We start from the raw sequence: 24309 nt of genomic DNA, 5'->3' as shown, positions 1-24309 counted from the left end.
CTACTCTGGAAAGAAGGGAAAGAAAACAACAGAAAAACCCCCTATAATATAGGCAAGACTCCTCAGCCACTTCGCCAACCCAGGTAAAAAGCATTTGGCGTCTACAGGAACATCGTAAGTGCACCAGAAGACAGGTAGGAGCCGGTCAGAAAGACCAAAGTCTAAACCCGTCAATAGACATCTCTCACAGAGCCCCAGCCCCTGCGAAAGGGGCCCGCAGGACCACAAACTTCAAGCATGAACCGAACCGTCCACACTTATCCATGGAGAGACATGGGCCAGGGTCAGGGTCCTTGACAACGACTGATCACAAGATCCAATCTCTGAAAGTACCCTAAGCTGCTTCCTTCAAGGAGGAGCGTACCTCTAAAGTCCGTAGACCTGGCGATCTAGATAGCCTCAAACCCAAAAGCCACAAAGGATTCCTGCTCCATCTGAGATCAGCACCCAGTGCAAATGGATCACAAGGAATCTCATAAGCAAGCGACAACACGTGATACCCATACTGGCAGGGTAACATCAATACGCGAAGGCAAATGATAACCCAAGGCCCCGCTTGCCATCTTAGAGAATTAACATAAGGCACCGCCCCCAAAACCCCGAGCGGGGTATCGAGGAAAAATAGACAACTGCCTGACCCTCGAAGGGCGGCCCTCCGCACCCAACCTCGATACTGCTACTGACAAGCCAAAGCTAGCGTAACATTAAGGATAATAGGGAAAAACCAGGAATCAAATGCTTGTATCTCAGATTCCAGGTAGATGGAATATCCACTATGCCACAGGCAGTGGCACAACACACCCGAACGCCAAGGCCGTAGTCCGACCAAGGGCCTCCGAAAGAAAAAGACGACAGTCAGAGAGCTTGAAGAAGCTATTAATCAAGGAAAATTACCTTGAGCAGGCAAACGCCGGAGCCGTGGCTCCCACAGAAGGCAGGGAACCCCTGCACACCACCTCTTCAGAGTAACAGAACTCGAACCGAGGAGATGAACACGCCCACGTACTCAACCAGACGATCCCCCCAAAAGTGGGGAAGGATGGTACTCCACCACCGCAAGAAGAGCGCAATAGGCTAAGAGTCAGCGTCCGGAAGGACCTCGAGTGAAACCCAAATGTAATCACCTGGCACACCAGACAAAACAGGTCATACACATCTCCCAACTTCCACTGAAAGGGAATAACGGTTCTAAGTCCCCGGGTACCTGAAGAACCTATAAGTCATCTGCAAGAGCAGATTCATAGCCCAGGTGAGTAGCCTGAACTGACCAACCTTAGATTGGTATGCCCAACCCTCCGTCCGGAGAAGTTGTATATAAACCTCAGGCCTCAACCTCAGTAGGATACGAGCCCAGAGTCCATAGAATAGGCCAAGAGGCATTCTCAGCACCCGAAGGTGACATGGACTCTGGTAACAGCAGCAAAAGCGCCCGACCAGTACCAGCCTGGTATAAGGACACTCTGGAACTGTTCAAGGTCCAAGAAAATTTGTCCCGAAGGAACGATAAATGAACTAGAAAATGAAAATTTGAATATTCAACAAGTGCGCAACTCCCGAGGGAGTGCCCATGCGACCACTAGTCACAAGTATCAGGTACAGTAAAAGAACATTTATACAAATGAAAACTAACAGATCTGAGCTTAAGAAAAAACAAATTAAACAGATCCATCCGGATCACAAATAAAATGAAAGGCAGCACCTATCGGGTGAACGCCCAAGGCGAATGAAAACAACAACAGGACAAGCCATAGAGGCCTCATTCACCCAAGCTCAGAAATGGAACCGAAAACATAAAGAAAACAAAAATGAAGACGGAAAGAGATTGGCTTCACCCCCTAACGTCATATCCATTTTGCCATCCAGCTTCTAATGCCTCGGATCCCGCTGCCCACTAGGACTAAGATCCTCTAACAATGCCAAAACATGTCTTAAAAGAACCCGAAGGCGAGTCAGCCTATAGCGGAAGGCAAAATCATCCCTCGCTGGATCTATTGGAGACCTCGGCTCCGAGATTGGGGCCCCTGAAGCCTCAGGGGCCAACGTTTCCCCAGAAGGTCGAACCGAATCGGGCGATGCCCCGCTCGATGGACCTAGGTTAACGGAGCATGGACAATATCAAAGAAAAACTTCACTTGGGAGATATAAATGAGACAGGGCCATAGAAATGGCCATATGGAACCGTGCCATAACCTCTGGTGGAAACAAACCACGCTCCGGAGAAGTGAAGGCCATAGGGACACCTGCATGCGTAGCCGGGAAAGGTTCTTGGGCACGCGCCTCACGGGTCATGGAAACTTCGGAGGCGGATGGCTCAACGCACCCTAAACTCCCAGATTCAGGAGAAGAGAGTACTCTAGAATGTTGTCCGGAACATAACTGATGGGCATTAATTACCCGGGCCATTTCTTGGGATTACAAAAAAAAAAACTAACTGGCACACCTTGACATCCCCAATGGCTGGGGCACTCACCACCTCCTGTTAACAAGACAACCCACAACCTAGACTCTCTCGGTCACACACAGTCAGCATACAGAAGTGAAAAAAAACAATGGAAACCGCACCCGTTACGAGGTGCACCGTGCCAGTCACAAAAGGGCGCTCAATCCTAAAAGATTGTGTCATGAAAGAAGGCCGTTATGTCCCTTTAGGCCGTGAGCCTAAGTGAAGCTACACATTGCAGATAACACCATATAACAAAGATGATTAAAAGTCCCCCCCCCTGTTCAATAACCCCCCTCAGGAGATATTAACCCAAGATTCCTTATTAAGATAAAAGAAGTCCCACTGGGACCCTATCTTGTTTAATTAACAGTGTGGCAAACCTAGCCACTTCTGGACTATAACGTAAGAAAGCTTGTCTATAGGCTGTATATTGTGCTATGTAGATGTGACAGACCCTTCTGTCAGCACTGAAAGAGTTAACTGTGTTCAGCTTTATCCTCAACTATTGTGCACTGTCATTAATGTTATTAATACACAGTCCATTGTTTAATCACCCTCAGAGAGCAAATGCTTAGGTGATAAGAAAAGCCAAATGTATCTTGTGTTTAAATTGTTATCAGCTTAAGCAAGGTAAATCTATTGTATCATGTCAAGGGTGTGTTCCCTTCATCTAATGTACAACATTCTTTCAACCCCCCTTCTGGGGGGGGTCAGACCTGCATAAATACTGGGCATATGAGCCTTAATAAAAGTCATTCTGTTTTAAAACCTGAAAACTGGCTGGGTTGTGAATTGCTGATTCCCTATGCAGGACATTGCTCCCTGGTGTTAACCCTTGGTATCCGGTTGGTACCGTTACAATTGGTGGCAAGCGACGGAATGAACCTTATCGCCCAGAAGAGCAACTACACAAGCCAGTAACCTCAGGAAGAGGGGGATTACTACAATACTGACTAAGATGGAAGGAGTACCAGGGACCGAAGTGAATGGAGATGGATTATTCTAAGCTAAAGAGACAAACGTTAAAGGAACTGCTAGAAGCCAGGGGAAAGATAGGCAGCAGCAAACCCAAGGCTATATTTGCTGAGCTGATGGAGGGAGACAGAGCTCGCAGCGCTACGCCTCCAGCAGCCATGGAGGAGACCCTATACCAGAGGGAAATGAGGACCAGGCTGGAATTTTTACCCCAACCTGTACCACGGGATATGCTATCCGTGGTAATGGCAGATGTGCAGGAGTACGTGATGGCACACAGTCCGCGGAATGCATCCTCCCGAGCAGAATCCATTTTGGACGCACTCAGCAACCCAGTAAGACCTAAAATCCCATACCATGCATTTAAAATGTTTTGTGAGGAGAAGGATGAGATCGATGGGTATTTACAGGATTTTGAGAGACTGTGCGAGTTACATGATTTGGAGCAGTCCGTATGGGTGCCGGTGCTAGCAGGCAAGCTAGCCGGTAGGGCAGCGGAAGCGTATCGCGCTGTACCCAGGGAGGACAGCAAGGATTACGCTAAAGTGAAGAGAGGGATCTTGGAAAGATATGCCATTACCTCAGAGGCATACCGGCGCAAGTTTAGAGGCCTGCGCAAGCCAGAAAGAGATTCACATGCAGAGTGGGCCCACAAGCTGGATCAAGCATCTCAAGGGTGGATACAGGCCAGCCAAGCTACCACCATGGAAGAATTGCGACAACTGATGCTGTTGGAGCAATTCTTTAATGGCTTGTCCCCAGAAGCCCAAGAATGGGTGAGAGATCGAAAACCCCTCACCTTAACCGAAGCAGCCAGATTAGCAGACCAGCATTTTGATGCCAGGAGGCACCATGGACTACAGCCTAACAACGGACGGGCGAATATACAATGCCACACCTGCAAGCAGTGGGGACATATGGCACGTGAGTGCACCCAAAATCGGAGCAGACAAGCTTGGAACCAGGTCAGACAGAACCAGGCCCCAAGGGCGGCTGCTCACCATTACCAAACGGAGCCAGCCGCTCATGAGGTGTTGAGCACCCAAGCCGAGGAACCCCTGGGAATTCTGCATGAGGTGATGTCGGTCCGGGCCGCCGATAACTGGCAACATCCCCGCCAGCTGGGGACCGTAGAGGGGAAGGAGGTCCAGGGACTTCGGGATTCGGGAGCTACTTTAACCCTGATAGCTCCCCATTTGGTGCCGGATACAGTACACACGGGCGGATCCGTGGCAGTACGAGGAGCAGGGGGAGCGGTATACCGATTGCCCACTGCTAGAGTGGAGTACAGACCCCCAGTCACCCCAGCAGCGGCCAGTTACCAGCCCCCGGCGCACCGCTATACTACGCGGCCTCCGGCCACGAACTACCCTCAGAGAGCCCGGTTCAATTCGCGGGGCTACTCACAACCTATTCGGTGCTTTGGATGTAAGCGAATAGGGCACAAAAGACCAGAGTGTCCCCTAAACGCAGCAAATCAAGCACAGTCCTGGAGAAGACCCGCCGGCGGAATCCCACATAATCCTCAGCCTGCGGCCCGCTACGTAGAGGCGACAGAATGCTGGGGCAGCCTACATGAAGCAGACCCCGTGCAAGCTGCCCACCGGAATAACCGGCAGCGGGTTAAAGTGAATGGGAAGGAGGTCAGTGGTCTACGGGATACTGGTGCTACCATGACCTTGCTTCAAGAGAACTTGGTGTCTGAGAAACAGCACACTGGAGACACTATGGCTGTGAGGGTAGCAGGGGGCACTGTGTTCCGCCTACCTGTTGCCAGGGTACATTTGGATTGGGGAGTGGGTGCTAGACTTGTGAATGTGGGGGTCAAGAAGGACTTACCTGCTGATGTTCTCCTTGGAAATGACTTGGCCCCCCTTGTTTCTGCCTATGCTCCCATGGATCCCGCTGATGTTAACCCTGTGACTACCCAAGCCCAGTCCCTCTGGGAAGAGACGCTTCCATGTTTGGGGTGGGGGCAGTACTGAGCCAAGTTGGAGCAGATGGCGGAGAACACCCCGTAGCTTACTTGAGCCGAAAGTTGCCCCGGACATCCCCAAGCCGATCCGTTGGGATCAGACTGTGTATGCCGGCTTGGTTCTGGGGGAGCATTGTGGCAAACCTAGCCACTTCTGGACTATAACGTAAGAAAGCTTGTCTATAGGCTGTATATTGTGCTATGTAGATGTGACAGACCCTTCTGTCAGCACTGAAAGAGTTAACTGTGTTCAGCTTTATCCTCAACTATTGTGCACTGTCATTAATGTTATTAATACACAGTCCATTGTTTAATCACCCTCAGAGAGCAAATGCTTAGGTGATAAGAAAAGCCAAATGTATCTTGTGTTTAAATTGTTATCAGCTTAAGCAAGGTAAATCTATTGTATCATGTCAAGGGTGTGTTCCCTTCATCTAATGTACAACATTCTTTCAACCCCCCTTCTGGGGGGGGTCAGACCTGCATAAATACTGGGCATATGAGCCTTAATAAAAGTCATTCTGTTTTAAAACCTGAAAACTGGCTGGGTTGTGAATTGCTGATTCCCTATGCAGGACATTGCTCCCTGGTGTTAACCCTTGGTATCCGGTTGGTACCGTTACAAACAGTACATTCACATATAAAAAAAAATGCAACGATCTTACTGGAATCTACGCCGTGGAACAGGAACACGGCCCTTTAAGTGTGACAGATAGTAGCCTCACTTCTGACATGGACTTGAGTGAAGAACGGTAGGCAGCGAAACTTGTCAATGCTGATTACAAAGGAGCTGTTAATATGAGTCGAGATGGTTCCGCAGAAGAACTCCCACTGCATCTCCGGGCTCTAACTTTCACCCATGCTCTCACTGAGAGGCTGACAGGATTACTTAAAACTCCAGCCCCATAGCGAAGAGTAAAACCCTCCATAAGAGACTATCTCAAACTTCTGAGACTTCTCTGCCAACCTCCTGTGACGAGAGGCAAATAATGACTGGGGGATGAGGGAAGTGGGGGAGGTATTTAAGCCTTTGGCTGGGGTATCTTTGCCTCCTCCTGGTGGTCAGGTTCTTAATTCTCAAAAGTAATGAATGCAGCTGTGGACTCTTCCCTTTTAAGAAGAAAATAGCTACATTTATACCTCAACAAACAATATCTCATAGAAAGTTATTTTTATATTTGTTTGTTATACAAAAAAAAATCTGTTATATGATACTTTCACATAAATTAAAGTGTATTTGTATTTCTAGAAGTCATTCAATATAGTTTTAAAAACCACCCCTTCACAGGTGTTATAAAATGGGCTGGCATATAAGATGGCATTTCATACTGAAAAAGAAATTCAAGAGAAGGAAGAAATACACTGAAAATAGCATGACAGTAAAGAGGTGATTTTAATTTCTGCTGTATCTGAATCATGACAGTTTATTGTAAGGTGGGCTATCCCCTTGAGCTATCATCTTAAGATTATAATGAATCAAACATCGAATTTTAAAATCATTGTCTAAAATATTACACTGTGTGTCCTAATGTCAGCATCAATCTTTATCTTCAATTCTAAATTCACTTATACATACTTTCGAAGTATAATACACAATGTAACAAATGGCACTTACAAGTATCAAGCATTTTGATTAGTTAGTGATAGTTTAAAATGTATAAAGATTGGCTGATGTTATAAATCATGTGATTATGCATATTCCAATCAAAAGTGGTTGAAAAATTCACTAGTGTGTGGGTTGTTTAGAAGTTTGCGTCATAATTGGTGCGAAAAGTGTTGTGTCAAAATTGGTGCGAAGTGGAGAGAGTGACTTGTATTACATGGCTTAAACATGGTGCACATAGTTTTTTCACAAAAAAATAAAAATAAAGTTAGCTAAATTATGTTGTGTATTTCATTTTTATCTCTATATCTATTAGTGCGACAAGTTTGGGGCAAAACTTTTCAACATATTTGTAGAAATAATATTATCTCCTTGCTTTGTAATGAGAGACAAATTTGTAGCATAATCCATAAGTAGTAATGTATTTTCCATTTTTATCCCTTTATCTGCTAGTGCACCAAATGTGGAGCAATAATATTGTTTTATTTAGAAAGGGTATACAATTTTAATAGAGTTTCTAATTTACTTTTATTATGTAATATACTTCATTCTCTTGCAGCATCGAACATAAGCTTTCTGTGTTTTCAGACTTCCATTGAGTTCTATGGCATCTGCAACCTCAAGGGTGGCGGACTGAAAACTAGGTGCGCTGCGTCGGAATACACGCAAGCGTACCTGTTAAATGTTTGATAAATTGAAAAAAGGCTCAAATAGAGTTGAATCTGAATTCGAAACATCTGTAATGACACAAGCATTGATCTCCGTCGGATTAAGATTGTGGGATCGTATTTTACGTGCCAAATTTCAACATTTGCCAATCTTGACGCTTTGTTAACTACGGCGGATCAATCTCACGACAAATACGACGCGGAATTCCAGCGTATTTTCGTTGACGTTTTGATAAATAGGCCCCTAAAGCTTTACACTTATTTTGTCAATATTTAAACAGCTAATGAAACTTTAAAAAATACATCTACATGTTATCATTCTGTCTAGCATTTATTTAGTGTTTAATGTCCTTTTTAAAATATGACCTATTAGGAATCTTTGAGGACTGGACTTGAGAAACACTGGCATAGGCTGACTATTCTGCAAGAATGATTTAACATAATTTAATGCTGTAATTTTAGCATAATTTACAAGGTTTTTCAGATGAAGACCAGTTTAGGGATACACTTCTTGAAAAGCCTATTAGAATTCATATTCTTAGTATCCTTTGTTGTGCCCAATTAAAAAAATGTTATTTGTTCTCTTGCTATCTTTATTTTAAAAGCAGGAATGTAAATCTTAGTAGCCAGCCCATTTTAGGTACAGCATCAAGGATAGCGTTTGCTTATTGGAGGCTTACATTTACCCACCAATAAGCAAACATAACCCAGATTCTCAAGCAAAAATGGGCTGGCTCCTATGCACCACATTCCTGCTGCTTAAAGGGACAGTCTACCATAGAATTGTTATTGTTTTAAAAGATAGATAATCCCTTTATTACCCATTCCCCAGTTTTGCACAACCAACACAGTTATATTAATGTACTTTTTACCTTTGTGATTACCTTGTATCTAGGAACCTTCTTCCAGCCCCCTGATCACATGACTGTGACTGTTTATTATCTATTGTCTTAAATTTAGCATTGTATTGTGCTAGATCTTAAATAACCCCCTGTGCCTGAACACAGTGTTATCTATATAGCCCACGTGTACTTTCTGTCTCTTTGTGTTGAAAAGGAATTTAAAAAGCATGTGATAAAGGGAAGCCCTCAAAGGCTTAGAAATTAGCATATGAGCCTACCTATGTTTAGTTTAAACTAAGAATACCAAGAGAAAAAAGCAAATTTGATGATAAAAGTAAATTGGAAAGTTGATTAAAATTAAAAGTCCTATCTGAATAATGAAAGTTTAATTTATACTAGACTGTCCCTTTAAATAAAGATAGCAAGAGAACGAAGAAAATTTGATAATAGGAGTAAATTAGAAAGTTGCTTAAAATTGCATGCTCTAGCTGAATCATGAAAGAAAAAAATGGGTTTAGTGTCCGTTTAAGGAAGTTTACTATGAAATCTCATGAGAGTTAAGTGAAATCTCATAAGATCACAGTAAAAGAGTTCATGACCTCAGAACTGCTGATGCTGATTGGCTGCTGTTCCATTTGTTATTTGTTTACCTGCAGCTGGACAGCAGCTGAAGTATAACTTTTTACACAGCAGTTACTCCGGTGAGCTGAGGAAGTTGTGAGGTAAAATATCTTCCTTTTTTACATAGAGATGCTCAGGTGATATTTTCCGGTCAGCTTTTTACAGTTATACTGCATCAGTTTCAAGTGAATTAGCATATGACTATTATGTACCTTTAATGAATGTATACTGCAATGCCGTTTTATTTTCATAAAAAAAAATCTAAGGAATCAGTGCACCAAATACTAACACATTGTAGCCCCGTTTGGTAGCCAGCGGGCTAAAAATAAAAGGAAAAACATTACCATAGTAAAACTTACTTTGTCATGACCATTTCCATAAGCATCTTTAAGGTTGGATATTCCTCCCAGGCTGCCAAACCTGAAAAGCATAAGCAAAATAACAGATTATTATATGTAAAAATATATATATTTCTAACAAATCTGGTTCATTCAATGTAAGCAGAATATGATTTCTTTCAACACTCACCTATGTTTTCTGGATTAAATGCAGCTACAACAAGTAAGAGAGGCCAAGCCTTCCAGTAAAGCGTTGAAATAGCCAGGTTAGGAGGCTGGTAGCTATAACATTGTAAGACAAGTTAAAACACTTTACATGCGAGTACAATATTTTCCCTAGCAGTCATGGCAACAATTAATGAATTATGTGCAATTAACAAGTAACTTACCCGGGGGGTAACTGAATGTTCTCGGGATGGTGGTAAGTGCACAGATTTAGTACGGCATCAATGAGCTGAATTCTCTCTATATGAAGGACCTCCAAGTCTACAAAATTTAATAACATTACTTTGCATATGAGAAAAAAAAATAACGATTTCTTTTGAGAACCCACTTTATTTTATAAACTTTTTAAGTAAGTTACATTAAGTTGCAGCTCTACTAACAAAGTTTACAAGTTAAATTTTCAAAAATAATTAAAGTGTAAATTTTAATGAATAACTGCCGATTTTTAAAAATACTATTAAAAACAGGGGAACTTTCATTCATTAAACATTACATTGCAGCGTTTTTTTAAAATACTTACCTTTTCTTTAGCAAACACAGACCGGCGTTCCCCCGCCCGCTTCTCATGCTGTACTTAGCACAGCGATGACGAAACCGGCTTCCTCCAATCACAACGTGGCCTCACAAGATGGACGCTCCGGGGTGCACGCCATGATTGGAGCAAACCAGTTTTGTCATTGCTGAGGTAAGTACAGAGGAGCTGAGGGTGAGGAATCGCTGATCCGGGTTTGCTAAAGAAAAAGGTTTTTTAAAATATACGCTGCAATGTAAAGTTTAATGAATGAAAGTGCCCCTGTTTTTAACAGTATTTTTAAAAACCGGGCATTTATTCATGAAACTTTACATTCACTTTAAAGGGATATGAAACACAAAATATTTATTTCATGATTCAGGTTCACTTCTGTAATCTAACTGACTTCGTACTCTAGGTATCATTAGTTGAAAAGCATACCTAGGTAGGCTCAGGAGTAGCAATGCACTAGTGGGAGCTAACTGCTGATTGGTTGCTGTACATATCTGCCTCCTGTCATTGACTCACTCAATATGTGCAGTTAGCTACCAGTAGTGTACTGCCCCTTCTTCAATGGATAATATAAGTAAATTGGAAAGCTTTCAGTTTGCTCAATTGTTTTATGACGGAAAAATTCCGTCATATGTCCTTAAGAGGTTAAAATCTTATGCTCTATCTGAATTATGAAAGAAAAACATCATTAATGGATTGGAAAATATCATTAAAATTTTATATATATATATATATATATATATATATATATATATATATATATATATATATATATATATATATACACATATATATATATATATATATATATATATATACACACACACACACACACACATGTTGATTGGAGAAGTCGTGCTAGTCCAGTGATTTAGAAAAAAAATAACAAGAGCAATGATACTTTTTATTGGACAAATTATATATTTATAAGTAGACAAGCTCTGGGGCTATACCTCTCTTTATCAAGTCTGAAGCAATATTGACCAACTCAATGGAATTTAGATTATGTCTTGAAGCACAGGATGGTTAAAGGGACATAAAGTGTTACAAAGGTCTGAGTGCAGGGAGAGGAGGGGGTGTCGTAAAATCATGAGCGGGTTGAGGTGAAAGTTGTATAGAGGCTGACAATGTCCAGTGTAAGAAGACAGTGTGAGAGATATCATTATACATAGAGCATATGTGCTGGTCAGGCGGAGGGGCGGTGTGAGCAGTTTCACTACTTCTGGCGTCTCCGGTGAAATCCCCGTTTATCTCAGGTGACCTGACAGTAACCGGACTCCCAGTGCAAGCTCACAGAAACTGAGAGCCTGAGAGATTCCATTTGAAGTACCATACCTCCTGTGAGTCACTTAGACTCCAACCTACCCCGAAGTTTCTACCGGATAAAGACCATACATTCAGTCACAGATACGGACGTTGAGAGGGAGAAACATTTCCTCTTCCTGGACCCATACGTCTGAGGCATTTCTACCAGCTGTCATTAAGACAAGACACAGATACTCCTTACATGATCATACCTTACCTCATAAGATTGGGGTAACATCCGGTAAGGAGACATCTTTTCACCTATCTACATATATATATATATATATGGATTAGAACTTTATTAAGAATACTTATTCAATTTCACTGTGAATAATACAGCAAACAAGACTAAATAACGTGTACTACTCAGTGCCCCAATTTTATCACGAATAACTGTATTTATTGTATTTTGTTGCGCTGAACTACCAAGAATTGTTCTCTTTATTGTATATTTCATCTATTGTGTCAGGGGTACACATTATCATTGGTTTATGCTGCACAATACCATACACACAAACAGATATCGACACACATACAGGCCCATTTATCAAGCTCCGTACGGAGCTTGAAGGGCCGTGTTTCTGGCGAGTCTTCAGACTCGCCAGAAACACAACTTATGAAGCAGCGGTCTAAAGACTCTGCTCTGAGCAGGCGGACAGGAATCGCCGGAAATCAACCCGATCGAATACGCGAGTCAGCAGGGGGCGGTGTTGCACCAGCAGCTCTTGTGAGCTGCTGGTGCAATGTTAAATGCGGAGAGCGTATTGCTCTCCGCATTTAGCGAGGTCTTGCGGACCTGATCCGCAGTGTCGGATCAGGTCCGCAAGCCCTTTGATAAATGGGCCCCACTGTGTGGTTTAATAAATACTGAACAAAGATATCTGGTCGAATTCAGAATTTATAACAAGAACTTAGAGAGCGCTGGTCACTTTTACCCTTTTTTTCCATATATATATATATATATATATATAAAAAACAGATGGTAGCGCACGCCCACTCGCCAAAGTCTCAAGACCAGGGTGCATAAATCATCAAATAAAGTCTTAATAATATGCACTCACTGGATTTAAAGCACAGCACACGTTATTAGGTTGTACAACCTAATAAAGTGTGCTGTGCTTCAAATCCAGTGAGTGCATATTATTAAGACTTTATATATATATATATATATAATATGTTAACATAATGATGCTGTTCTTTTTCATACTCTGCATTGCAATGACCGTATATAATTTGCCCAGTGAAACATATCAAAAGGATATTTGCCCAAAATGTTGTCTTTTTCTAGTTCTCTACATTTGCTTCGGCACAGTAGACTGTCATGAAAAAGTTCTGTATAAATACTGGCAAAGAGAAAAATTAGAGATATACACTCCTAGATAAATGAGTTTCTTTACTTTCAGGTTAAGAGCACAAAGAAGAATTCTGTACATCTGGGTCTATGCCAAATGCTGATCCACGTGACTTAGTTTAAAGGGACATTAAACATAAATAAATACTATGTAAATTAAAGTATTCCGAGTAAAGATTAAGAATAATATGCAGATGTATTTTTCATTGTTGCCAACTGTCCCACTTTTCCAGACAGTCCTGTTTTTTGGTTTTCTGCCCCTGTCTATTAAGTCTTTCCCATATTCAGTTCATGGTCAGCCTGCATTTAGTTTAATAATATTGTGTGCAGTACAGTACTCCCACCACAGAGGTCACCGTGGCTTTCGATTTTACTCATTACTTATTGCTTACAGTATGTAAGTTTTTTTATGAAACTTTATCTGTGATCTTATGTTATGTTGAAGTGTGTAGACAGGTGTCAGGTAAGGGGAAGCCATGTGATATATAATACCAGGAAGCGTAGGGGACAAGAGGTGATGAAGCCAGGCATGTCAATAGTGTTGCACAGTTTGGAACATGTGTAATTTCCCTCATTTATACACTGAGGCTTTGCTTAGCAGGGGCTTAAGACATCAGGACTGGAATTCAAAGAACATACAACAACAAAAAATAATCCAGATTTACTGGGGCATTTCTTAATCTATTAACTTACTGCCCACAATCACTGCTGCATCAAAGATAAAAAAACTAGGGCGGTAATTGGATGGGGGGGTTGGATAAGGAAATAGGGCGGTAATTGGGTGGGGGGTTGGATCGAGAGAAGGATTTTAGAGGATAGGTGTGACCAGTGCATGTTTTAGAGATGAGGGAAATATACTGGTGCCGAGGGAGACGTAATAAATGTGTGTGAAGATAGGGGTAAGGGTATGGGAGAGGGAGGAGAGTAGCTGTGAGGGGATGGGATCAAGTGGACAGGTAGTGAGGTGAGAGGACAGTAAAAGGGCTGAAACTTCTTCCTCAGTAACAGGGGCAAAAGAGCTAAAATTTATGGCTTTGTGGGTTTTGGGTGATTGCAAGATTTTGAGGGGATTGGAGACTGTTACTGTGTTGAGAGATGATTTTGTTTGGAATCAATTTTGTTGTTAAAGTGGCTGGCAAAATCTAGAGCTGAGAAAGAAGTTGTAATAGGAGCGGGGGTGGGCGTAGAAGAGTATTGAAAGTGGAGAACAGATGTTTTGGGTTTGAAGAACGAGTATAAAGGTAATCTTTCTTAGAGAGGTTAAGGGCAGAATAGTAAGAGTTCAAGATGAACTTGTAGTGAAGAAAGTCAACTGAACACTGAGATTTTCTCCAGTGTCGCTCAGCAGTGCGGGAACATCTGCAAACATAGCGTGTCAGAGGAGTATGCTAGGGCTGGGGATGAGTGCGTGACTTCCGAGCTATGGTAGGAGGGGCCAAATTGTCAAGAACTGATTTAAGGGTGCAATCTGTTTTACCCCTGCAAAGGGATTAAACTCACAGTTAAACACAAAAGCATCTCCAGTGCAGGAATACACTACTGGGAGCTAGCTGAGCACATTTGGTGAGCAAATGACAAATGTGTGTAGCCAATAATCAACAGTGGTGCATTGCTGTTGCTGAGGATATGTACATATTCTTTTCAGCAAAGGTACCCAAGAGAACAAGCTAAATTTCATAGTAGAAGTGAATTTAAATATTGCCTGCCCGGTCTGAATCATTACAGATTAAATTTGTCTCTCCTATTATTTTAAGCAATCACTATGGCTAAATTATACTACTAGTATCTAATGAGCTTGTTTAAGAAGTCTGAGTGGGCAGAGCTATGCAAATCATAAATGGACATGGCTCTGTTGGAAATCTTTTTCAAATGTTGGCAACTATGATTTTTTTAATTAGTTGTATAAATATTTAAAAAAATAAATGTAAACTTTTAGTGTCCATAAAACAATGAGCAATGCCGTGTTGCAACTCTTCTGAGGCCAGTTAGGGACAAATATAAATGTCACTAAAGTATGCAAACAATTATTGTATGGAATAGAGCAATGTTAATTTTGGAGTCTGCACTTCCCCTTCCAACAGGAATTGCACCTAGGGAGGGGTAGGAAAATCCTATTAGTAAATCACACAGTTATAAGGGTAAAATGTGCCTTTATAGCGTCCCATGAAGGTTCGTGTAACACTGACGATCTTTTTAGAGAATCGGTTCCTTAAAGAGACTCACTGATATAATAATGTGTAAACTAAGCTACATCAAAGATTATTTGAGCCATACATGTGGCGTTTTACACGTTAACTACAAAAAATATTATACCGTCAGATTGTACCGCTGCAGCCCGTTTCACCAAATGATCAGCCAGCTCCATAGCATCTGCGGGTCCAAGTGGAAGATCACGAGATAAGCCAATAACCAGGATACGCATCAAAGTGTCCTCAAGTAAAGGCACTTCAGAGCAGAGGCGTAGAAAAAAGCTAAAAAAAAAATATCAAACACTGCTTTAGAATTGTTATACTGTTTTTATATCTAATTTACTGTAAAAAAATCACAATTATCCAAATTAAAAGCATGCAATTAAATCTTATTGAAATATGATAGGATAAGGTGATAACCATACTTGCGATCGCTTTCTGGGGGCCAGTTATCCCACTTGTAGTATGTTTCTGGTTGTTCAGTGAAAAGTACTTTGTGGAGACTAAATAAAAGAAAGTAAGATTTAAAAAAAAATATACAAAATTCCAATAATTTTACAATAAATTATACACAAATATCACAGCTTTTAAAGGGACATTGTACACTAGATTTTTCTTTAAATATATGTTTTTTAGATGATCCATTTATATAGTCCATCTGGGGGTGCTTTTGTAACAATGTATAGCTTAGCTTATTTTTTAATACCATTGTGCTGATATTCAGACTCCTAACCAAGCCCCAAAGTTTTAGATATAGACTGAAGTCTACAGATTCTTGCTGCTCCTGTTTGTATAATCTGTCTTTTCATATGCAGGGGAGGGGGGTGTCAGCGCAGCTCTTCCTGCTTTCTCAGCTCCTTTCACTGGGTGTCCCAGCCTAACCTCATCAACAGTGCTAAACTTGGAGCTTCTAAGTACGTTTTTAAAAAGTTTTATACTGGATTTTTATATCAGTATCTAGGCATATTATTCTTTACAGTAGTGTCTATTACATGCAGTTATATGAAAATTGGTGTACACTGTCCCTTTGCTAAACATTGCTGCATCAATAAATTTAATTTGAATACATACCAATGTACGTAATCTTTTGCCGATAGTTTGCTTACTGTTGGAACAACTGTATGAAGCCACCAAACCGCATCTCGCTGGATGGCAGCGATCTGATTCTGAAAGGATCGTAGGACTTCCAAACCTAGAGACCAAATTATTAAATCAATTAATTTAATTATAAAGACAATTAAAAAAGCTTGTCCTAAATATACTAAACTCTGCAGAGATACAAAGCGCTTTCATCTCTAGTATATTCTACGGTTCTTCAAAAGTTAATGAATCAGGTGTGAAGGATAAAATGATTATCAGAACATTCTGTCTTACTGTAAGCTTTACTTGAAGTGAATCTAGCCCACCATAACCTTTTAGTAGTCTAAAACTACAAAGGCAAATTATGAATAATTCCGATACTTACTCTTCTTCTCTCCTTTGTCCCACGCAACTCCAGCCTCCTTCACCTGTACAGTAATTCCAAGCATCATGGACACAGCAAGCAGATCAGTGATGTGGGTCACAAACCGCTCCTGGTATAAAAAAAGTATGTAAGATGGTATTGGATTTGTGATGAAGGTAAACAGGAATATCTATTAGGTATGTGCATTCAGCAGTTTTCTTAGCTACCGATTGAGGAAGAGATAATTAAACTGCAAAATGCGCTTGCCTAATATGTGTGGTAGTGATGACGCTATGCATTATTTATAAATAAAAAAACAACAAGATGGTGTGACCGCTTCTGGGAGTATTTACTGCCTGCATATAGTAACTGATGCTTCATTGACTGTTTAGTGCACCTGCTGGCCCATGTCCTGTTCCGTTACTTGCTACGCATTAACATTCACCCATTTCTACTTTCACAGCGAAGTATCTGCAATATAGAATCTCTGCCAACTGCTGTACAAACTTAAAAAGGGACATTAAACGGCTGTGCACAGCTACAAAAGAATATTAACTACTCACTATATATGTCATCCTGTCCCTACAGCTCTTTACAAATCAGTTCTCCTGTTTTAATAGCTCAGAGGTGCCAGATACTGAAGCTCCGCCTCTTTGTACCGGGGGCTGCCATCTTGGAGCTCAGGTATTTTCACAGCCTGTGACTGAAGCTGTGCACACTCACAGATCAGTGATAGTGTCCTCTTTTTTTACAGCTGTATCACGAGCTTCAGGTTAGTGTGTATGATACAAAGCAGGAGCTTTACATTTTTGCAATTTTTACAGTTTTACAAAATATATTTTAAAAAAGCACTAAACAATAATATATAGTAATGCAGCCACTGCAAAAATGTAAAGCCCCTGATTTGTATCATGGACCCTAATCTGAAGCTCATTATACAGCTGTAAAAAATAGGCAATATTACTGAACTGTGAGTGTGCACAGCTTATGTCACAGGCTGTGAGAATACCTGAACAAGATGGCAGCCCCAGGTACAAAGAGGCGGAGCTTCAGTATATGGCAGGAGAACGGATTTGAAAAGAGCTGCAGGAACAGGATGAAATGCAATAACATAGTTAGTAGTAACCATTCTATGGTGGTTGTGCGCCCAGCACTTTTAAGTCCCTTTAAAGGGAGATTAAACACTTTCTGATTTTAATATAACATTTTTAATTATTTGTAGAAAAGACACTTTTATTATTTATTTGGAACCCCTTTTCTCTAATTTTCATTAAATTTCCATCAGAAGTGGAAGTGCGGATTACAAACGTAACACAGAGTCATTGGTTGCACATACTAGTCACTGATTTTTAGCTGTCCCTGATAGGCCTCAGTAGAAAAGGAAACCTAGGTTATAAAATGGTGAGACCAGTTGCATTATCTAAAACTTTACACTTTTTCAATAATTAAACAACTAAAAAAAAATACATCAGCATTTTATTCTCAGACTAAACTTTGCTTTGAATACATTATGGTACCCACCAACTTCGGTTTAGTCAATTAAAATGGCCTAGTAGCTGAATGTACAAAAGACAACTGGTCAATTACCTTGAACTCCAGATCCGTGTACTGAGATTCTTTTCGCTCCTGCATCAGCCCGAGGCAGAACGCTTGGAAATTAATCTCATGCTTTGTCTGCTTGATAATCTCTCGGAGTAAAGCTCGGGACGCTCGTAAGTAATCATCTTTATTTATAAGAAGGTCTTGAAAAACCATAGCTAGGAACTGAAAAAAGAAGCATATCACATTACATTCACAATAAGTTTAAAAGGACATGAAAACCACATTTTTTCTGTCATGGTTAAGATAGATCACACAAATTTAAACATCTTTCCAATTTACTACTTTTATGTAATTTATTTCATTCTCTGTATCCTTTGTTGAAGGAGCACTAATGCACTATTGGAAACCAATGACAATGTGCAGCCACCAATCAGCAGCTTCTGAGCCCACCTAGATATTCTTTTCAACAAGGATACAAAGAGATTAAAACAAATTAGATAATAGAAATAATTTGGAAAGTTATTTAAAATTGCATGCTCTATCTGAATCGCGAAAGAAAAAAAATTGGGTTTCATGTCCCTTTAACTTAAGATATATACTTCCAGTATCATTACAAAATTACCTTTGGAGCCAACTCAGAGCTGTGCTGAAGCACAGTGTATAAAACCTGCATGTTGTTTGGATTTCTAGCATTGGAGAGCTCATTAAAAATAACAAATTTCACCATTGTGCCAAGGTTATCCTTGTGAGCATTCAAAAGTTCCCTAAAAATAAAAGGAGTATACACAATTTGTAGTTAAAAAAAGACAACATCCAACATTCAGCATGTAATTGTGCGCTACTCACTGTGTAACGCTCTGTGTTTAACTCTGTGTCAAGGGGTTAAACCAGGGCTTGACAAACCCAGGAGCATGGGAGCCACTGGCTCCTAACTCTTTGGGTTATTTTCCATATATCTATATACAAATACCACTGTCTGGCTCCTAAAACTGTGCCTGGCTCCTAAATATTCTTACTGGCTCCTAAATTTTAAACAGATTTGTCGACCCTGGGTTAAACACATAGATAACTTCCCAGTCGGGAGGCACAGAGAACTGCTGATGAGCCAATTGACTGTGGCAGTTGCACAACTCAGCCAATCACCCACTCTGTTCAGCTGGGGAGCTGCAATGTTTGTGGTTCCCAAGTGGGACTTTACCTATGTGTTTATCCGCTTTGTAGGAGTTAAAGGGACATTGTACACTAGATTTTTCTTTACATAAATGTTCTGTAGATTATCCATTTACAGTATATAGCCCATCTGGGAGTGTTTTTGTAACAATGTATAGTTTGGCTTATTTTTTAAGAACATTGTGCTGATTTTTAGACTCCTAACCAAGCCCCACGGTGTCAGATGTATACTGATGTATACAGATTCCTGCTGCTCCTGTTTGTGTTAACTGTTATCTGGGAAGGGGGTGGGGGGAGTGTCTGCTGTTCCTGTTTTCCCAGCCCCTTTCATTGAGTGTCCCAACTAACCTCATCAACAGGGCTAAACTGGGAGATTTTAAAAAAGGTTTTATAGTGGATTTCTAAGATCATTATCTGAGCGTGTTCTTCTTTATAGTAGTGTCTATTATAGGCAGTTATATGACAATTGGTGTATACTGTCCCTTTAAATACATCACATTCCTACAGTTAGTAGTGCAATAATCACATGCTCTAACAAATTAAAGCACGTTATTTTTTACTACAGGTATTCTAATGTAACATGACAGAAGACCTTAGGTTTTAACAGTAGCGAACAAATACTAAAAGTATTCTTTCCCTAACCAAGTGAAAGGTGCTATGTCTGGTTTTAAATGGGATATTAAACACTAAACACATTTTATAAACATAGTAATGAGGTTATGCTCTGCCTCCCTCAAGTCAAGAGTGTCGCCATGTTGAAATCTAGATTTCACTGCATTGCAGAGCGGATGTGTTTCCATGAGTGCAGCAACTCTCAGTTACCTTCAGTTGCATGCAGTGAATTCCAAAATGGTGGCACCCATATTTAGAGGGAGATGCATGATGTTTATTTACTGTTAAATGTCCCTTTACCATGATAAAAAACATAAAAGTGAAATATACAGTATATATTATATATAGTGTAACACCCTTAAAAAAAGTAGAATCCCACAGATTAAGAACTATAATGAAATATAATTTACGTGTGTGTGTGTATATATATATATGATATAGGAATTGATTTGCCCACATTTAGTGTTGTTACCCAAGGTTTGAATAGCACACAGCATAAAATAGTTAGAATACAACATGGAAACGTCTAAATGGAGTTTACCTTACAGACAGCATATAATGGTTGAGCAGAACCTTGGGTTTAAGCCTAATTTTGATTAGGTTGGAAATCACTTCCATATCTTCAGACCCCTGTGTATTACAGTTTATGCAGACAGACATGAGAAGGTCCTGGGCTGGGCGGGTTAGCTAATAAAAAGAAAAAATAAACAGGTCTCTGTATTATTATTATTATCAGTTATTTGTAGAGCGCCAACAGATTCCGCAGCGCTAAATATTTGTAAATATTTATAAACAACAACAACAGCAACAACAAGCAAATTAACATAAAAGTGAAAAAACATATTACAGCTAAATCAGGAAAAAAAGGACTGAATATATCTGGGAATAGTAAGTTTGAATCCCATTAAAGTGAATGTCAATTTTGATGCTAAAGTGCCCAATTTTTAAAAATTTGATTAAAAACAGGGGCACTTTAATTCATCAAAATTTACATTTCACTCCTGTTGTGAAAAAAACAACTTACCTTTTAAACTTGACAGCAGCTCCAGCTTCCTCCACCCATCGCAAAGCATCTTCCTGGGTCTAAAATTAGGAATCTGTCTTCCTCCAATCACGGCATTGAATCAGACACCGATTACCCCGGGGGGAAGCCGTGATTGGAGGATGACCTATCCATCATTTCTGACATCAGAAATGGCTTGCGACAACCGGGGGAAGCCGGAGCTGCTGTCAAGATTAAAAGGTAAGTTTTTTTTCATAACACGAGTGAAATATAAATTTTGATGAATTAAAGTGCCCCTGTTTTTAATCGAATTTTTAAAAACCGGGCACTTTAGCATCAAAATTTACATTCACTTTAAATGTAATTTTTTAAACATATACTCAATTTAGATACCTAGCATATGAATATCATTAATCCATAAAGAGGCAAAAAAACTAAAATTTTCTTTCCTGATTCAGATAGAGCATATCATTTTAAACAACTTTCAAATTTACTTCTATTATCTAACTTGCTTTGTTCTCTTGGTATCCTTTCTTGAAAAGCATATCTAGGTAGGCTCAGCAGCTGGGGAACTAGCTGCTGATTGATGGCTGCCCCAATATACCACTTATCATTGGCTTACAAACATGTTCAGCTAGCTCACAGTAGTGCATTGCTGCTACCAAGAAAACAAAGCAAAATTGATGCTAGAAGTAAACCGTTGTTTAAAATTATCCAAAATAATGAAAGAAAATGTTTGGGTTTCATGGCCCTTTAAAAGGACACTCATGCGTAGAGTTTGTTATATTACAAAAAGCTGCAGAAACAACCTTTTAAATGGGGGCGTCTCTCTTCCCTACCCCCCTCCCACACACACACACTAGAAGATTCCCATGTATATTTCATATTGATATCTGCAGTGAGCATTTCAGGTTCTGAGAATTAGAAAATCCACAAATTTCAAAACTAAATTACCTTAATAAGGAGGCAACATAAATGATGAAAGTAAAGTTGTTTTACTACTCATAACTAAACATTTCATATTGAAGGTGTTTACTGTCTCTTTAACATTACGGGATTTTAAACAGTATAAAATTGCAATATCAAATATTTAATTATGTGCTGAAATATACTTTTATTTTTCCCCCTTTCCTCTAATTTAACTCTAAAAAAATGTTGGTTTCTAAAGTACACTGAATTTTATGTCAAATAATGGGTGCTGCGATGTTTGAACTCAAGTTGCCCCTTATCCGTTTCCCCTGAAGACACATAGGGACACACAGCTTTGTGTGCATAAACAGACCTAAATAGAAAGCTAGTTCAAACATGGTGGTGCCCTTTACTTTATAGAAACTAAACCTTTACACCTATATTTTCAATATTTAAACAACTAATATAATTGTAAAAATACATCTGCATATTATTCTAAGGCTAATCTTTGCTTTGAATACGTCATTATGTCTACCAAGTATTTGCACTTTTGAATAATTGTGTTATATCAGATACTTCCATGCTATCTTTGAGATAAAAATATTCACTACACTTAGAGTGATAGTAAAGCCTAGTGTTTTTGAAACGCTAGGATTTACCAGCGGAACAAATAAAGGGAATTTCAGTCATGAAGTATAAAATATTTCATGGTAAAAGTTATCTTATTTGTTTGAAGCGTTCAACGCACTGAGCTCCTCAGGCAGCCCATGGCAGAACGATATTTTGCTGTGATGTGACATTTCCACCTCTTAGCCAATAGCTGTGCGGGTTAGCTGGGGCCAAGATTGATAGCCCGCATGGCTATTGGCGAAGAGGTGGAAAAGTTACCTCACAGCACAATTTACCATCACTTTAAAGGGACATGAAACCCAAAATTTTTCTATCATGATTCAGGTAGAGAATACAATTTGAAAAAAGTTTCAAAATTCGCTTCATTCTCATGTTATTCTTTGTCGAAGAGATAGCTAGATAGGTATCGTGCACATGTCTGGAGCACTACATGAGAGAAAACAGTTTTGCCATATAGTGCTCTTGTTAATGTATAACACTGTTGCAAAACTGCTGCAGACACGTGCACACTCCCTCAACTTACTTTCCTGCTTTTCAGCAAAGGATAACAAAAAAACTAAGAAAATTTGATAATAGAAGTAAATTAGAAAGTTGTTTAAAAATTGTATGTTCTATCTGAATCATGAAAAAAATATTTTGGAGTTTTATGTCCCTTTAAATAGCAAACCGTGAATTTTAATACCGATAGAAAACCCTTTATTCAAACTGCGTGGGACTGGAAAAGGTTTGCATTTCAGGATAGTTTGGATTTTGGAATATTTGCATCTTTAAAGTGGGACAGTTTGTAAAGGGGATGGAATCAAGTGTAAACAACAATATCTTACATCACTTGTAATAGTTGTTGTAAATAAATATACACAGGTAAAGAAGATTGTGGCTTACGGAAGGAAAAAAATAGTCATTTTTGATCATTTTATGTTATAAAAAAAAAAAAAAAAATGATAATTAAAAATTTTGGATTTCAAAATAAATTTGGATTTTGGAATTCCAGATTTGGGGATTTGTACCTGTAATACATTCAGTCCATCTATATTCTCACCTTTGGGTTCTGCAACCACATCTCCAGCCTCTGAACAGCCATAAGCCGTATCTCTTTGTAGCCACATGTGGCAGTGAGCAAGCGAAGGAGATTTCTTGAGACGTTATCCATTGGCTGCCGACGGTTCAGTTGATCTCGCAGCATGTCAAGGACGTACTCCTCCACACTCTCTGCAAGGTCTTCATACCTAAAGATAATAATACTGATAGTAAAACACTGACACTACCAAAACAAAGCAACTGCAGAACACATCATTACTCCAGTAACCTAAATGCAAGGTTTTCATACAAAATATAAGGACTGAAAACTTAATAAACCTTTGCATAAGTTGTCCCTCTTGTTCAGGGCTCAGTTTCTCCTCTGCGATGAGAAGTTCAGTTTGACTGTCTTCTTCCTCTGTCATGGAAGGATGAGGACTGCTGCCTTAAAAATAATTGGGGAAAAATATTAAAATTGAAAGGTAACAATGAAAATGTGCATGGGTGTGTTTCACATTTTTAAATAAAAAATGTTTTGCAATATACTTCCATTAGCAAAAATTCTTCTTGTAAAAGTTTTAACTGTTTTTCAGCGGCATACGCACCACATATGCTGTAAGGGCCCGTGCACCAGTATGCAAACACCGCGTCTTGTCAAGGAGACAGCAGGGGTTTGTATGACACAAATTAAAAAGAGTCAACACTAAAATCGTTATTGTTTAAAAAGATAGATAATGCCTTAAAGGGACACTGAACCCAATTGTTTTTTTTTCGCGATTCAGATAGAGCATGCAATTTTAAGCAATTTACTCCTATTATCATTTTTTCTTCGTTCTCTTGCTATCTTTATTTGAAAAAGAAGGCATCTAAGCTTTTTTTTTTGGTTCAAGCTCTAGACAGCACTTTTTTTATTGGTAGATGAAT

At 39.8% G+C, this 24309-nt stretch overlaps 1 protein-coding gene across 2 annotated transcripts in view; it reads right to left on the bottom strand.

Moving 5' to 3' along the window:
- Positions 1-24309, bottom strand: part of INTS1 (integrator complex subunit 1) — a 190185-nt gene that overhangs the window by 144305 nt on the left and 21571 nt on the right. For both annotated transcript variants that reach the window (XM_053694669.1, XM_053694668.1), the window contains 12 exons: positions 23725-23830; positions 23408-23594; positions 20368-20513; positions 18667-18808; positions 18090-18266; positions 16524-16632; positions 16130-16250; positions 15484-15561; positions 15183-15340; positions 9855-9951; positions 9656-9747; positions 9487-9547 (listed from right to left, as the gene is read on the bottom strand). In XM_053694669.1, coding sequence (XP_053550644.1) covers positions 9487-9547; positions 9656-9747; positions 9855-9951; positions 15183-15340; positions 15484-15561; positions 16130-16250; positions 16524-16632; positions 18090-18266; positions 18667-18808; positions 20368-20513; positions 23408-23594; positions 23725-23830 — 1474 coding nt within the window. The remainder of the gene's footprint in view (positions 1-9486; positions 9548-9655; positions 9748-9854; positions 9952-15182; positions 15341-15483; positions 15562-16129; positions 16251-16523; positions 16633-18089; positions 18267-18666; positions 18809-20367; positions 20514-23407; positions 23595-23724; positions 23831-24309) is intronic.

This window comes from Bombina bombina, chromosome 11, assembly GCF_027579735.1.
Source record: "Bombina bombina isolate aBomBom1 chromosome 11, aBomBom1.pri, whole genome shotgun sequence".
In the NCBI taxonomy this organism is placed as follows: Eukaryota; Metazoa; Chordata; class Amphibia; order Anura; family Bombinatoridae; genus Bombina; species Bombina bombina.
Note: the sequence above shows the minus strand (reverse complement) of the source record. Positions and strands in the feature narration are given on the sequence as shown.